This window comes from Vicugna pacos, chromosome 10, assembly GCF_048564905.1.
Source record: "Vicugna pacos chromosome 10, VicPac4, whole genome shotgun sequence".
Lineage (NCBI taxonomy): Eukaryota > Metazoa > Chordata > Mammalia > Artiodactyla > Camelidae > Vicugna > Vicugna pacos.
The window spans coordinates 15,630,305-15,647,910 of NC_132996.1; the positions used below are offsets into that span (position 1 = coordinate 15,630,305).

Here is a 17,606-nt window from a genome sequence, read left to right on the forward strand (position 1 = left end):
CTAACTATCCATGTCTTGGGGTGTACAGCTCAGGGGGCAGAGTGCATGCTTAGCATGAACAGGGTCCTGGGTTCAATCCCCAGTACCGCCCCTAAAAGCAAATAAATAATGAATAAATAACTAAACAAACCTAATTACCTCCTCCCCCCCAAAAAACTAAAAGATAAATAAATTAATTAAAATAAAATACAAAAATGTGCTGTACACCAGAAATTGACACAACATTGTAAACTGACTATACTTCAATAAAAAATATATATATATATATATACACATAAAAAGAGTATTCGTGTCTTGGAAGTCATAGGATGTATAATTTACCTTTCGGCAAAAGTTGCTCCTGGAGGTGTTGTGACAACTCTCTAGAATAATTGTCAATAAAAATTCCCAGGTACTATTTTGCACTTGAGCAGCAGCTCTGCTTCCCCACAGTCACCTAGAATATGCGGGCTTGGCTGTGTCTACTTGGATGCCACGTAACTCAGTCAATTATATCGTAATGTAATTGCCCAAAAGGACTGAACTTACAGTTTTATCAAGCAGGGTTTGCTTATTCATGCTCACCTTGGACAGAAGGGGGGAGGAAGTTCGTTCTATATTGCTATTCCTTCTCCTCACCTAGGCCTTGGCTGTGATTTCAGTGGTGTATAGAAAGGCAGAAGGACCAGCAGTACAAATCAGCCTTGCCTGAGGCCCTGAATGCAACTACCTACCCTTTTAATGCTGGAAACACATGGCCCTGCTGTTCGTTTATTTATTTTGGGAAATATTTAGGGGGACTGGCTCCAAGCCTGTGCTCTGAACACTGTTCAGCTAGCCTATCTGTAGTCGGTATAAGGGGAAGACCATGACAGCGTTACCATTTACTCTTGTCCCTGGGCTCACAGCCGGCCTTACCACTTACCAGTGTGTGTTTCGGGGCAGCTGCTTACCCCTTCTCAATCTCAGTTTCCTCCGCTGCAGAATGAAGGAGCAGAATACACACAGGACTGTGTTCTCCTGGTGACTAAATGAAGAGAATACATAGGTAACATTCATGGTACTCTGTTTCACAAGCTCTAAGTGTTAACATGTATTCACTTGGAATCACCTGCAAAGTAGATCTCCTGATTCCCTTTTCACAGATGAGGAAACTGAGGTGCAGAGTGGTTAAAACAGTTTTCCCAAGGTCACGCAGCCAGAAGATGGGAGCCGAGATGAGAGTTTGGCTTCAGGCCTGTGCTGTAAACACTACACGCCATGCTTTTTTGTAGGATGCGTGTGGTGACTCTCTTGCTTGCTCCTCTTCCCAGCTTCGCCTTAAAGGTTCCAATCTGAAATAGATATGCCGTGGAACCAGCACCATGGTGCGTATCATAGGTGTTTCCTAAATGCTTACTGATAGATTAAATAATAAAAAAGGGTGCTCAGGGTTTGTATGGTTTTGTCTAGTAATGAATTTATATCAGATTGTGTTTACTGACGCTTCCCTTGCAAAAAAAAAAAAAAACTCTCAATGACTCTTATCTGACCAACTTGGCATCAAGGCTCTACAGTGATCTGGCCCCAGATGCCCTTTCCAACCTTATTACCCCTTTGCTGTTTGCCTTGCTAGTATGAGCTCAGTCAAGGACAGCTGACTTTGTCCTCTTTATCTTTGTATGTCCCGTACTTAGAGGGCATCTAAATAGTGTTGATTGAACGACTGTGGCTTGGTCATCATGACCTGCTACCCTGTTCCTTTTTGTGATTCCAAAGCAGGCATCGCCACTCCTTGACTCTGACGGTGCCCTGGGTCTTGAGCCCCATCCCCCATGGCCTCGTGCCCTAGTCCTAATGCCTTTGCTCGGTGCGTTAAACATCACAGTTTCACCAGCATCATGTTATCTTTTACTAAAATGATCCTGCTAAGCTGCCACTAATTGGGCTTAGGTTTTAGTTGTTTTTTCTCAAAAGGGTGATGGATTTTCATTCATTTGTTCACACTTCACTTTCCTCATTGGGAGATTTTGCCAATTTACACGTTAATGAAGGAAAACCGTATTTAACTGGCAAGTTGATACATGAGTGGAGAATTAAAAAATACTACTGTCAAATCTAACTTGTATGTGAAGGAAGGCCTTTTTAAATGCTTAAAACTTGTTCAAGAAAGAGAAAGGAACTAAGATTTATTTAGCACCACTGGGCCTAACACTGCAGCCAGACTTTTGTCCCTGCACATGATCTTCAGAGCGGTCTTGAAAAGGACTTAGGTTAAGAAGAGCCAGGCTGTGATGTCAGAAAGACCTGGGCAGGAGCCCTGGCTCTCAGACCCACGCACTGCATGATCTTGGGGTGGGAGGGAGTCTCTTAATTTCTCTGAACTTAAGCTTTCTGACCTGACACAGCTATGATGATGCCCCACATTTGGTATTTGGGGTGGGATGTTGGCTGCCTCCTTCCCCGACACACACACAAGAACCCTGTGAGAACCAACGTATTTGTTCATGGCTGGGCAGGCACGTTCAAACCACCCAAATGTAGAGCTTCTTTAGTGAGCTGTGCTGGCTCAGAGGCCAAGACCTGGGAGGTTAAGTGAAGCTACACATCCTCACTTGCCTTGAATAAGAGGCAGTAGGGGACCACGGACCAGGCTTCTAAATTGATGACATGAACAAATGGCTGGACTCGAGAGCAAAGCATTGGCCTGAGTCTGTCCCAGAGAGCCAAACTCTGCCTTCGCCTCATTACTGCCTGAGAGCAGGTAGTTCAGGTGTGGCCCTGCGCATGACGCCAGGGAGAGGACGAGTGGCAGGAGGCGTGGCAAGCATGGGCAATGACTTGAAGGCACAGTAACCACCCAGCATGGACGCTATGGACTGACTTCCAGGGCATGAGGCAGACACTTGAGCTGAAGGAAGAAAGGTCACTTCCACATCTACCCTGACAATAACAACAAAATGAATAAGAACAAAAAATGAATCCTCGCCTTATTGGGCTTTAAATGGGTCTAAATAAGATTGTGGATATAAAGTGCCCAGCACGATGAAAGCACCAACAACCCCTGCAGCCCATAAAGGGAAGCAGCTTTTATTTGATAATTATTATCTTCAATACCCTCCTATAGATAGAGACGAGGAAAGAGAAGCTCGGAGACATGTATTCTGGTATAAAAACGAGGAACAACATCACCAACAAACAGAAAAGCAGCCAGAACTTGCTTTAGATTTAGAAACCCTCAGAAACATTTTTATGAAAGCTCTATAAATGGGAGACATGTATTGTTTCTGGAACTCGAAAAGTTACATCAAACTTTCATGGCACGTGAACTCAGAATTGGACTTGAATGATAGGGAACATGCTAATGAATGTTTATGTCTAATAGCATTAGCCATAGGCACCATTTGGAAACCATCATTACCTCTTACATTTCCCATGGAATAGGATTCCGTGCAATGATCTCAAAATATATCAGCAACTTTGACATGCACACAAAAATTTGGGATAAGGAGTTATACTTCAGATGGGACAACAAAGCTTCATAGCAAAACAATTTGACCAAAAAAGTCCTTATTGCTTTACACTGAACACAAGGAAATACATCAGAGAAATTCTACAAATTGTGATGACAGTCAAATTTGACTGGTTTTTCGTTTAGTACACTAGCAGTAAATATTCTGTATTTCTCAGTTTTCTGACTAGCAGAGAAAAGGCAACTCAATCTATAGTTATTGAATAGATAATATATTTTAGATTCAAATGTTTACTCCCTATATTCCCCCAATTGAAGCTGACTTCATTCTTGACACTAGACTCATCTTTCTGGTTTAATAGTTTCCTTTGAAGAATTATGTCCATCTGGCTTGTCTAGGTAATGTCACAAGTAATAAGCAACCCCAAATCTCAGTGTCTTAAAGCAACCAGGTCATAATTCTCACTTCTGCTACACGCATCATCGTGGGATACATGGGTCTTCTTGAGCTCCGTTCACAGACCTAGGCAGGGAGAACTTCCATCTCTGCTTCCCATGGTTGCAGAAGCAGGGAGAGAAGAGCATGGTGAATGGAGCACTGGTCCTTACCGGGTCTATGCGAAAGTGAAAGTGAGACACAACATTTATCCCCCATTTCATTGTCCACTGACAGGCATGTGTCCAGGCCCAACTTCAAAGAGGTCAGAGCAGCGCACTCCTACCATGTGACTGGAAGGCAGACACCCAGAAATACCTTTGAAACCACTAACGACCACTACACGTGGTATCTTATTATTCCTATTTCACACCGAGGTCACAGAAATAGTACGTGGCAGACGGCAATTATGAACCTAAGTTAGACTGAAGCTTAGGTGTCTTCTACAATAATATGTATGCTGTAGTGTAAAAGTGTGTAAAAATAAGCAAGTGGCCCTCTAACTTCAATTCAGCCTACTAATTGGGCCCACTTGACACTATCCCTCGTAAGTGACAAAACAAACACATATTTTTACTTCTGTGAAAGACTGAAAAGGGAAGTTCTTTGAAGGAATGAATGAGAGGGAGGGGAACAGAAAGAGTGTGCATGGATAGGGGGTAGGAAGCGATATTTAAATGAACTGCTAAAAATACTGCCCTTTCGTCTCATATAGGTGTCTGCTACAGCATTATTCTAGAATGTTGACTAACGAAACTGTTCTCCCCCTCAGGAAAATATAAACATTGACGAAGCGTCCAGATGCCTGGTGAAACATATACTTGCAAACGAGTGTGACCTGATGGAGTCCATTGAGCCTGACATTGTGAAGCCCCATCTCGCATCGCCCAAGGTTGTCAGCTGCTCCAGCTGTGCCAGGTCTTAGTAGGCTCCCGGGCGGGCGCACGAGGGAAGCAATCCAGTCATCTCATGAGTTGCGTCTCCATGCTTACCATGCTGGGCCAGCGGCTGGACCGGCAGACACCTGGGGCCAGCCAAGGAGCGACGCCTGTACCTTTCCTATAAGAGAAATAGCAAGCGTTCTTTTTATGTTTTCCCTCCGGCATCGGCGCCCTGTTTACAAGCTTTTAAAATATTTAGTCTGTTACAAAAGCCTGTCCTGTAGCTGCCCACGATTCTGCAGGGCCAGAGTCGGCCCTGCTATTTGTGTCTTTGAATCAGCCAAGGCCTCCGGTCTGAGAAGGAAAGAGCAGCCTGGCTGCCAGCATACGTGTTGGCTTTCACTTTGTCCCCGGTGTCTTTGTCCAGATTTCAGTACATCCTCTGCTGGTCTGACAGGCCTGTTAAGCAGAAAGGGGACTTTTCTCCAGAGATGACCTCCATTCTCAGCAGACCTCGAGCTGGCTCTCGTGTAGCACTTCAGAGTCATGTACACAGGCCTCCTGTGCCTTTGTTGTCTTTGTCATCACTTGCTGGGCCCTGAATGTTGGTCTAACTGAAAACTCTATGAAAAGACCGCCCCCGGTATGTGCCTTTCTGTTAGCTTTCTCTGACTCAAGCTGTGGGACTCTTCTGGACATGTAATATATATTATATATATTTTCACAAGTGAAAAATAAAACATTAAAAGATGCTGTTTCCTTATTTCCCAGAGTGCTTTAAATGTCTTAGTATTGTGAACTTTTTTCTGACTGTGTGTCCATCGTTCTCGAGACCCACTTCAAAAATTTAATTTCAAAGAAGAGATGGGTAATGTGCATTTAAAGGAACCGCGGGGAACTGTTAAAACCGAGCTGAGTTCAGTGCATCTGTATGTACAGTTCATATTGGTATTTAGGCCAAGAAAGTAAGCAGTGTGTGTGTACTTTTTTGGTTAAGCAGAGGAATATATCCTCATATATTCTGGTCATGAAAGGTGCCAGGGCAGTCAACGTCCAAGGAAACAGCTAAAATACGCACGGTGTTATCTTGCTTTGCACACTGGCCGTGGTGCAGGTATGCTGCAGGTAGCCACTACTTTTCAATGCATTATTATACATTAATATTCATAATACACTCACAGGAGCATTGCAACAGCTGTTTTGAGGTGTCCTCCCCATATTATCTTGGCATTCACTGTTTCCATGAGTACCAACTGCACAGCTTCCTCTTATTCGCATCTGTGACCCTCTCCCTGAGGGCACTGTCTGGCCTCTGGAGCACTTGACCCATGAGGCAGGCAGGCCAGGGAATTAACATCTCCAGTGCAGCCCTCAACCAATGATAGCTGGGACTGGGGGGGTATAAACACCCTAGTTTCTTTGTCTCTCAGGAAGGACAATTCTCAGGCATGCTCTAGGCGGCCTCTCAGACGTCCCCAGTGGGATTAACATTCCCACCTGACTCATCCCTTATTGGCTTCCTTTCCCTCTTTCCTCACGTCCCCACTCCTCCACTGGTGCTTCCTGGGTCACTTCCCAAATACACTGCTTTCACTCAACTCCTTGTTTCAGGGTCTTATGGGGGAGCACAAACCCAACCTAAGCTAGTTGGGACAGAGGTGGTTTAGAAGCAGATCCTCAATACCAGCTTTTGAATTGAATCATTCACCACCCAAGTGGTAGCAGGGACCCCCTTGCTGGTGGATAATGTGGTGGAGCTAACGCCTGGCAAGCTACAGCACCATAAGCACTAAGTCTCATCAGGCAGATTGGGATAAAAGTACAGCTAGATGGGAGTTCTTACTGCTCTTGTGCTTGAAAGACATGAGACTGTGGAATTAGTTAACTTCTATAAACGTCCATAAGAAAAAAAATCACAGACTTGGGCCAGCCAACACTCAACTCAGGACTTTGTGTGGAAGCTTGAAGACCTCCAAGCAATCATCAGAATGACCCTTGTTTCCTTCAGCTACAGGGTAGACCACGCTGAAAATCAGGCCTCAGACTTGATTTTCAGAAAAGCAGAATTGTAAAGGAGGCCAAATTCACAGGGCTGGCAAGTCTCCACTAAAACCAAGATCCTTACAGGGAAGGAGTTGGACACGGAACTATAGGAGGAGATATCTGGGTAGATGCTCTTAAGGGCCTTGAACCCAGAGAATCTTCTGAAACTCTGCTCCAGAAAAAGAGGCCCTTCCCTTTCCGAGGAGAGAACAGCCAATTACCACATCAAAAGCCCTACTTCAGCAGGGTGTTTTACAAGGTGTTTCCCATCTCAGGTTCTGCTCCCATCTCCCCTCACTGTTTCTGGACAAATAATTAGGACCAAGTCTCAGTAGGACCTGAGTGGAAAAGGATGATCTGCATTGCAGGGTGAAATGGATTATTAATCAAATAAACTACAGAACCTGGCTGATAACTGCTAGTAGGAATCTGGAGAACATTCAGAGGAATTGGTCTTGAGATGCTGGATCTAGGAGGACAGACTGTAAGACCAGATAATTGATAATCTATTACTGTGAGAGCACTCTTTCACGAGTTAATTTTTAACATTCTGGCAAGTACACCTGGAGCTGATCCCAGTGTACTACTGGAATAGCACTTTGAAACTTGGAAACAATGCTGGCCTAAAATAAATGATGTGGAGATGCCAGAGTTACCTTGGCAAAGTACTGGAGAAGAGTTCCAAGATCTCAGAGAGGTGGGCACGTTATAATAAATTTATTTTGTAATGTCAGAGAAACTACCAGCTTGATTATGTTCCCCGGGAGAGCCCAGAAGACATTCCCCCTTCACTAAAGCAGTAAGGAGTGACCCCAAAAGAGGGATGCCAGCTTCAACGAGAAACTCAGTGATGGTTGTTCTCTGTAGACCAGGTTTGAGACTGTAAATATATTGTTGTATTTTGCTGGGAATGACGTTACATGGTTCACAGTCAAGACATGCTTGGGCTATTAAATGGTGTGAGTGTCCTTAGTGCTGAGTCCTGGAGAGCTAGCAGTATCACTTTCAATAATCCATTTAAAAAAGTGACCTTCTCCTTTATACAGCTTCCGGTTCTGCAGAGTTAGAAGTCTTGATATTTCTACCAGGGGACACAGTCAATCCACAGCTTCAGCTGCTGCCTGATTGTTCTTGGAGCCTCATGCCCACAGGCCAGCAGGCAGAGAAGGCAGTTACTGCACAGACAGGGCTAATTCATCCTGATCATGAGGAGGACGTAGGGTTGCTGCTAAATAATGGAGCAGGGAGGACTGTGTCTGGAAGTCATGGGACTCTCTGGCCTGCCTCTTGATGTGTCCCTGGTGAGAACCGAAAGGGCAACAGCAGCAACAACGTCTTGATGAAGACAAGTAACCAGGGACTCATCCTCTCGGGGATAAAAGCCTGCATGATGCCACCACATGATGAACTGAGACTAGAAGTGAGCTGGTCAAGGCAAGGGAAGTGTTTAAAGGAGGGAAATGATGAATGTCAATTATGGTTTCAAGATTAACTACAACCGTTGAGACTACAAGCCTCCCGTTGTAAGTGCCCACGTGTTCTCTCTTTTTTGGAATTATGACAAGTGACCTTCTTAAAAAAAGTCAGTGAAAGAATGGACTTAACGTGCAGCATGAGTGAGTCTGAGTAGTGCACGGTGTGGACTATGGTAAAAATAGTGGATGAACTGCCCGTATCCCCCAGGTGTATGACCTTACATTGCAAACCCCTAAAATCCCCTGTGCCTCTGCCTAAAAATGCTCCCTGGATGCATGGAGCATGTTTGTCTCACACGGACAGGGCGGAGTGCTACCGAGTTAACACCTCCAGGAGTGGCCTCATCTGAGACTAACCTAAATTGGTAGATGAATACTCCAGCTTCCTCACCCCTCGGGTGGGAGAAATCCGAGCCTTGTTCTAGTCACGGTCTCAGAGGTCCCCAGTGGGACTGAGGCCAAGTTTCACACTATGGTAATCCACTCATTAGCACAAATTTTTGGTGTCCTTCCCTTCCCTGTCTCACCGGTCTACACTACCAGTGCTTCCAAAGATCCCCTCCCAATGAAGAGATTTTCATTTTTGATTGAGCTACAATTGCTGGTAGCTCTTAAAACATCTGAGCATCCAGACAATAGCTTTCATTACCATGGGATCTCTAATCCGCCGTTTTTCTTTCTAAACATCCACTGAAATGTGATGTCTAAGATACATATGGTAAGATCAGGACTAAGCATCTCTCGATCCTCGCCTACCACAGAAAGTTGTAATGTACACAGCCTTCAAAGTGAATGCTCATTGGTTCCTTCATTCCCTCAGCGAATATTTACGGAACATTTACTGCATCCCCAGCACCTGTCTAGGCATCCTTGTGGAAATACACATGAGGTGTATTTCTTCAGGTATTAATTTCAGGTAGGAGACTCATTCATGTAAACAATTCACCACGTGTCAGGAGAGAAGTCAAATGTTCAAACCAAGGCATCCCTTCTAAAAACACGATTTGTTCCTAAATGTAGGGACTGCAGCTTTAGTTGTACTTAAGGAAACGGAATCTATGCTCGTACCATCTTCTTCCTGGAACACTGGGATCTAGCCACACTAGACTATTTTGTTCAGTTAGCTCTTCTTGCCTTTTGCAATATTCTTTTCCTTTCTTTGCCTGGAAGTCCTGCCCGTTCTTTAACGATCAGCACCAAGGCACAGCCTTATAGCCTTGTCTATATCTGTAGAGAATGCAAGTTTTTTTCCCAATTTGCACAGCTCTTGATTGATTCTATCACCAAACATTCACATGCTGCATCACAGCAATACATCAACTCTTATTTATGGAACACATACTATGGGACAGTCACTGAAGTGTAACTTTATCTTTATTATGTTGTTCAATTTCCACAACAACTCTGCTCCTCATTTTATATATGAAGAAATTGGAAGTACAGAGATACTGAGCAACTTGGTAAAGTTCACGCAGAAACCAACGGGCAAAGCACGGATTCTGACCCAGCAGCTCTTAACCATTATGCTAAACCATCTCCTCTTAGATTTCTGGAGGGGGCAGTATTCTGAATACAGAGCACAATGCTCAGCACAGGAAATGGCAGTTGAGCTTACCATATGCCGTACACTGCTAAGCATTTATCCTAACAACTGTGAGAGTTGGTGCTGTCGTGAGATATTGCATGTAAAACACTTAGCATAGTGCCTAAAACATAGCAAGTCATTGGTAAACATGGTTATGATGATACATTTCTATCTGATGACACTATTTATTAAACTGAAGTAGTGTGAACAATGCTATCAGATAAAAATGGCAGATACTTTTGGTAGTGTCAAAAATGGAAACATGGAACTACTGTACAGCACAGGGAACTATATTCAATAACTTGTAATAACCTATACTGAAAAAGAATATATATATATATATATATGTATGTATAAATGAATCACTATGCTGTACACCAAAAACTAACACAGCATTGTAAATCAACTATACTTCAAAAAAAAAAAAATGGAACCATGGTAAATCTCTAGAGACAAAAAGTAGATTAGTGGTTGCCTACGTTTGATAGGATTGGGAGTGACTGCTAAAGGGTATAGGTTTTCTTTTGGGGGTAATGGAAATGTTCCAAAATTGATTATGGTGATGCTTATACAATGTGAAAATACGGAAATCCATTGAATGGTATACTTCTAAGTGGGTGAAATGTGTGGTATGCAAATAGGAATAGAAAAGAAAAATGTGAAAAGAAAAAAAGTGGGGCCATAGGAGAAAATAGTATGAGGTTTTTGCTTCCCCCAATGCGCTATTTTAGCGCCACTGTGGAGTACAGTCCTGGTGTTTTCCATAGGAAAGCATCTTAGGAGGTGCCTTTGTACCGCTACTGTCATCTGCCTGGTTATTCATCACTTCTCCACTCATGACTTCCACTCAAATGTTGGAACTAGCATTATACATGGATTTAAATTCAGCTGCATCTGAGCTTTTTCTGTCTGAAAATACTCTCGGCTTTCTGGGATTTCCAAGCACCAGAAAACTCCCCAATATTTTAAAAGAGCATGAGAAATCCCAATGAACAGGTCAGAAGTGCTGATGGACTAAGCCAAACTCTCAAAAATGAAGGCAAATGCCTTTAGGAAGGGTATACACATTATTTTACTGCATTGATGAGTCTGAACTTTTCCATTTCAACAAACCAACTTATTTCATTCAATTTGATTGCTTTTCAGAATATTTATCCCCAGGCAAAGGCCTTAGTTTATTCCTAAGTGCAATGAGCTCACTGAAACTGTAATGGTAGATGTAAGACTCTGGAATTCAAAATTCCAGCTGGCCCAGATTATCCTTTCTATTAGGACAAACTTTTCTTTCAAAAGAGCTTAAAGAAACCTGATAGTTTTTTTTTTCCGAATGTCAAATATCAGAGTTGCTATTACTTGAAATACAATATGATGTGTTCTGTACCTTATGATAGATGTGTAACATCAATCAATTTGCATTCAGTGAACTTCTTAATCAAACAGCTATCAAATGACTGCTCTGAGCAAGTTGCTGTGTTTGGTGCCTTTGAGCAGACCACATGTCAAGGTCTCTACTGAAATGCATAGTGCTTAATATATGTTAGTTTCTTTGCCTTCTTGGTGATAGCTGTTGTCATGGAAACATGAGGAATAGAAGTCATGGGTCCCTGCTCTTTAAATTTGCTCTTTCCTTGGGGAGAGGGGGGTGGGTTAACAAGACAGGCAAAAGATACTGTTACAGATCAAGAAAAGAAGATTGTTTCTGTTTCCACTAGATAACATTCATCATTTTTATTTTATTGTTATAATAAATATTAATAGTTATCATTTATTGCTCAGATTCTGTATCATATCTTTTTCCAAATGTAATGTCATTTCATCATCACTATCACCCTGTTGGGATGGGCGAGTGAGTTCACATTTTATGGGTGAGAAAAACAGAATGTTAAAAACCAGTGTCCACAAGTATTGTGATTCTGGCAGGAATTCTAGTCAATGGATCTGCCCTTTTGCACCCTAGTCAGAGGACTTCATCCCTCTTGGTCAAAATGACAGATCTAAGGATGTGCTTGTGATCCAACTGAACTATGCAGAGTCCTCTCCTGTGCCTACCCCGACTCCCCATCAAAGCTTTAGGAAAGGGGACCACCGGAAATGGCTGCTTTTCTCACTTCACGTGAGATGTGACAGTTAGGTGAGCACATACCAATACACAGAGAAATGAAGAATCAGACAGTGGGAGGGAGGAGGACAGGGAGAAATGGGAAAACTCATCGGACTCAGATCGTGTTTGGTCCAGCAATGTGTGAATCCTGATTTAACCTTTAACTCACCAGTTTACATGAAACAATAAATTCCTCTTTGGTCTCTTTGTTCATCTGTGCAGGGTATATTGAGTTGATTTTCTGCCACCTATAACTCAGACTCTCCTGACTCACATGCCCACACAGCCATTAAAAGTGACTGGTAACTATGTATCTGGATACATCGTCCTCAAAGTCCATGTTCTTCTTTTTATCATTTTTTATTGGTAACATTATATAAGCTTTATGTATACAGTATTATATGTATACTTCTGTATCCACTACAGCGTGCTCCACACCAAAGGTTTAGTTTCCATTTGTCATCATACAGTTGGCCCCCTTACCCAGATCCTACCTCCTCCTTCTCTGATAACCACTACTCTGCTCTCTGTATCTATGTGTTGGTTTTGTTTGGTTTGTTCATTTATTCTTTTATTTTTTTAGATTCCACATATAAGTGAAATCATATGGTATTTGTCTTTCTCCATCTGACTTATTTCATTTAGCATAATACCCTCAAGGTCCATGTGGTTGTAAATGTCAAGATTTCATCTTGTTTTATGGTCAATTAGTGTTTCATTGTTTTTATACACATATAAAATTAGTGTTTCATTGTTTTTATATATATATATATATGAATGAAAAAATATGTGTTGTATATATATATATGCACATATACATATATATATATCTGTGTATATAGATATATATTTATACACCCCACCTTTTTTCATTCATCTACTGATGGGCACTTAGGTTGTTTCTGTATCTTGGCTATAGTAAGTAATGCTATGATGAACATAAGGGTGCAGATAACTTTTCTAACTAGTGTTTTCATATTCTTAGGATAAATATCCAAAAGTGGAATAGCTGTATCACATGGTAGTTCTATTGTTACTTTTTTGAGGAATCTCCATACTGTTTTCCATAGTGGCTACACCCATTTACATTCCCACTAACAGTATACGAGGGTTTCTCGAGGTCTATAAAGTTTATTCACAATAATAGCTCCCACTTAAATAGGAGATTTTTATAGGCAATGGAGGCTTTACTTCAAACATTCTACTAGTAGGGAACTATGTAAAGAAATGATTGATGGAAGAACAGGGTTCTATGCTACTAATAACTAAACAGTATCCTCTAGAGTAAATAGGCAAATAGTGACAAGGGGCTTACAGGATAAAAACAAAGCAGACAAATGCTTTTTGGGAATAGAAGACATTATGAAATTAACATAGAGGAAGTTCTAACAGGCATATCATACCACATGTGGTATTTAAATTAATATTTAAAAATTAATATAAAAATGCTTTAATGGGATGGTGTTTACACTCAATAATCAGGATATAGTTATTCTTAAAATTCCATAAAGTAAATTCTGGGAATCTCTATTTTAGAGAGAGATGGATAATATTGAGAGGGATCCAAAAAAGATGGAAAATAAAGATTTTGTGAAAGTGCAAGATAATGTGGGATCATAGAATCTCCCAAAAGAAGCATGAGAAGGAATTTGATAAATGACCTAAGTACTGGTTAATTTTAAGAAAAGTGATATTCAGATATCCCCTTTGGCAAAGGAAACAAAATGAAAGGACAAAGGTTAAGTTACATCTAGAAGTGCTTTGTTTAGACTTTAAGTACACAAAGAACCACAGTGAGTATATGGGGGAACACAATCACTTAAATATGACAAGCAAATGAAATAATGCTAAATCACAGGCACTGAAAAACCATCATAGTGAATTATTATTTAAAATACTATTTATTTAGTACCTACTACTGTATATGTACTACTTAATCTTCATGGCAACACCACAAGATCATCATTATTAATCCAATTTTACAGATGAGAGTCAACCTAATTTTAGAAATCAGAGATATTTAGAGACTCTCCCCCAGATCTCACAGCTAGCAAGTGACAGAGCCAGCACTCAGACTCAAGACTGGCTGACCCAGAAGACCTGTGTCACCATGATTCCATGTGGCCCCTTCTCTAGCACCCTCCACTGACTAAGACTGACATTGTGCTTGCTGGCAGAGGAGAAATGTTTACAACATCTAGAACCAAAAAGCAAGGAAAAGAGGGTGGATTTGGAGCCCAGAGGCAATACATTGATAAGTGGCACAGTGTTTTAATTAGGCTGAGGGAACAAAGAAGTCTAAAATGTTAATGGCATATAATAAACGTTGGCTTCTCATTGAAATCATAATCTGGTGCAAGTCAGGTGACTCTGCAAAGCTGTTCTTCAACAAGCAGAAATTAAACTCTCGGCTCCTTCCCTTCAGAGGCTTCCCTGCAAAAGCACAGTCCTTTGTTTCTAGATGTGCAAATGGGAAAGAGTGAGCACGAAAGATCAAGGGGCGTGCTCTAAAACCAATCCTGCACATTGCATATGTAACATTTACCCACAGTGGACTGACCACAACTCAGTCAGAGGACTCCACCTATTTGTAAGAGCAGCTGGGAACTGAACTAGAGGAAAATGGAACAGAGAGTAAACATGTAGGCTTGTCTCTACCGCACTAGATTTCAAATGCTTGCTCTGTCTGTTATTAGAGGTAAGTTTGTGCAGCTTGTGGTACCGCTCAGAGTCTTAACTCATCTATAATATAAAAATAACATTTACCCCAAAATAATGCCGTGGGATTTAAAGAAACATTATATAAAGCACTAAAACACAGAGTCAAGACAACTTAGATATCCAGTAAATGTTAGATCGCTTAAATCAGTCGTCATCAAGGGTAGAAGAGGGAAGGGGATACGGATTGGAATCTCAAAGAGGGAAACTATTTAATCTTATAGTCTTATATTTGGCACTAAAACATCTATTATTTTTTAAATACTTTTCAAATTTTGTTTTTTTTGCGAAGGGGATGGTAATTAGGTTTATTTATTCATTTTTAGAGGCAGTACTGGGGATTGAACCCAGGACTTGGTGCATGCTAAGCATGCACTCCACTACCTGAGCTATATCCTCCCTTCCTAAGACTTTTTACCTTTAATTTATTTTTTAATGAAGTATAGTTAGTTACATTGTATCAGTTTCTGGTATACAACACAATGTCCCAGTCATATATACATATATATATGTGTGTGTATATATATATATATATATATATATGTGTGTGTGTGTTTGTGTGTGTGTATATATATATATATGAATATATATGTGTATATATATGAATATATATGTATATATATAGTCATTGTCATATTCTTTTTCATTAGATACAAGATATTCAATATAGTTTCCTGTGCTACACAGAAGAAATTTGTTTTTTTAATCTATTTTTTATATATAGTGGCTAACATTTGCAAATCTCAAACTCCCAAGAGGAAATAAATAAAATAGAGATTAAAAAATATAAAAAAATCAATCAAACCAAGACCCTCCTAATAATTTTGTAATAGGACTCTCAGAAGATGCAAAAATCCTCGTGGATTCGCAGCATGAATTTGCAGTTGGAAGGGCCTGGAACATGGGAGTAATGCAAGAAGGTAGAAAGGGGGTTGGTAGAAGGTCATATCAGAATCTGGTGTGTGTCTGTGAGAGTAAAAGAGAGAAGGAAAGAGAAGAGAAGGATAATGTAATATTGACTAAAAGGGCATGTGGTAAGGAAGGTTGAGAAATATTGTTCTAAATGCTTGTTAGATGACCTGCGGAGTTGGCCTGCCTGTATCATCACGCCCATGTGACTTAACTGTTACACTTGAGAGAGAGTTTGAGTGTGAAGTTTGAGTGCTTTGGTTCTGAAATGGTATTGCCTACTTTCAAATTCCAACCTTATTACTCAATCTTCATGTGACCTTGAACAATCTACTTAACATCTCTGTGGCAGAGACTGCTGGGTGCCACCTGCTGTTGTCTGAATGTTTGTGTCCCTCCAAAATTCGTAAGTTGAATCCTAACCCTCAAGGTGATGGTATCAGGAGGCGGGGGACTTTGGGAGGTGCACAGATCATGAGGGCAGAGCCCTCAAGAATAGAATTATTGCTCTTTTATAAGAGGCCTGAGAGAGAGCCCTTGACCTTTCTGCTTTGTGAGGTTACAGTGAGAAGTCGGCCGTCAATGAAGAAATGCATTCTCAACAGATGTCGTATCTGATGGCACCGTGATCTCGGACTTCCCAACCTCCAGAACTGTGAGAAAAAACGTTCATTGTTTATAAGCCACCGATTTCATGATATTTCTGTTGCAGCAGTGCAAATGGACTAAGACACCACCTAATAACTTTCCTTTTCCTATATATATATATATGTATACACACACACACCATATATATATATATAAATATATATACACACACACACTTTTTTTTTTTTGCTGGGTATTTGGACACTCATATACTTACTGCCTTTTCCAGCTATCTTTGCAGGTGGGTATGGCCATGGGATAAAAATTTGGCGCATATGAAATCAACAGAAATTATGTTTGTAACTTCTGAGTGTCATCTTCCAAAGGAAAGAATGTGTTTTTCCTTCCATCTCTGGAATTTAGGAATGGAGTGGGGAGCTGGAGCAGTCAGCTTGAACTACAAAATGGGAGCTTCATATTGAGAATAAAAGACTAAAAAGATAGAAGGATTCTGAGTCCCAGCTAATATTGACTTGCCCTATGAATACAGAACCCCCTGCTTGAATATTTTTAGGACAAAAGAAAAAGAATTCTATCCTGTTGAGACTATGATGTTCAAGGTGTCTAATAAAGTCTACCATGTGTTCTTGGTAAAACACTCTATTCCTCTGCTTTTTTTTTTTAATTTGTAAAATTGAGGTGATGATCATAATACCATACTTCACTGTTCTTTCTTGTAAACCTTCAGCAGTCACTGCCGCATGGGATGTTTACCTGGCATTTACTCTGGGCCGGGTGCACTTCTGAGTGCTGCTCATGGAACAACATGCCTGGCACAGAGTAGGTGCAAATGTTTGCTACTGTTACTTTCCTACTTTCTCCGTGATCCCCAAACTGATCATTCCAACTTATATGTCATTCTAGCTTCTCTGAATCTCATGGGAATTACGATTAGTATTCACTGTCCAATTATTTCTATATGGGCAGAAATAGAAATAGTATATAAATACAATAATATGGATTATAAATATAAATACAAACATTATTATATTTCATTATTGATCACCTGATAACCAGCTGTTTAAAACATTAGCAAGTTTGTGTCGATGAAAGTCATAACAATTTTTTTTGCGGTATGAAAGAGCAACAATCTCTTTGTAACATATTTTCTCTTAGAATAAATACTAAATATGTGTATTATAGAAAATCAGTAAAACTAATATAAAAGTCATGTATGATTCCATTACCCAAAGCAACCAGCGTTTTTCTCTGCCTAAGTGGAATTGCTCCTAATGTGATGTTTTGTGACCTAATTTTTTCTCTTAATAACTGGTAATAAATACCTCTTAAATTCATTAAATATTCTATATAACATGAATTTTGAGGGCAAATAAAAATTCTGTTGTATTGCTATATATTATGTGCTTTTTTTTAACTAAG

The 17,606-nt window shown here is 40.7% G+C and overlaps 1 protein-coding gene across 1 annotated transcript in view; it reads left to right on the forward strand.

Annotated features, from left to right (window-relative positions):
• The window catches only part of RAB38 (RAB38, member RAS oncogene family), a 57,045-nt gene extending 51,534 nt beyond the window's left edge, over positions 1–5,511 (forward strand). Inside the window, exon 3 of the mRNA XM_006197507.4 lies at positions 4,639–5,511. Within this exon, the coding sequence (XP_006197569.2) occupies positions 4,639–4,791 (153 nt within the window). The 3' untranslated portion in view covers positions 4,792–5,511. The remainder of the gene's footprint in view (positions 1–4,638) is intronic.
• The last annotated feature ends 12,095 nt before the right edge of the window (positions 5,512–17,606 follow it).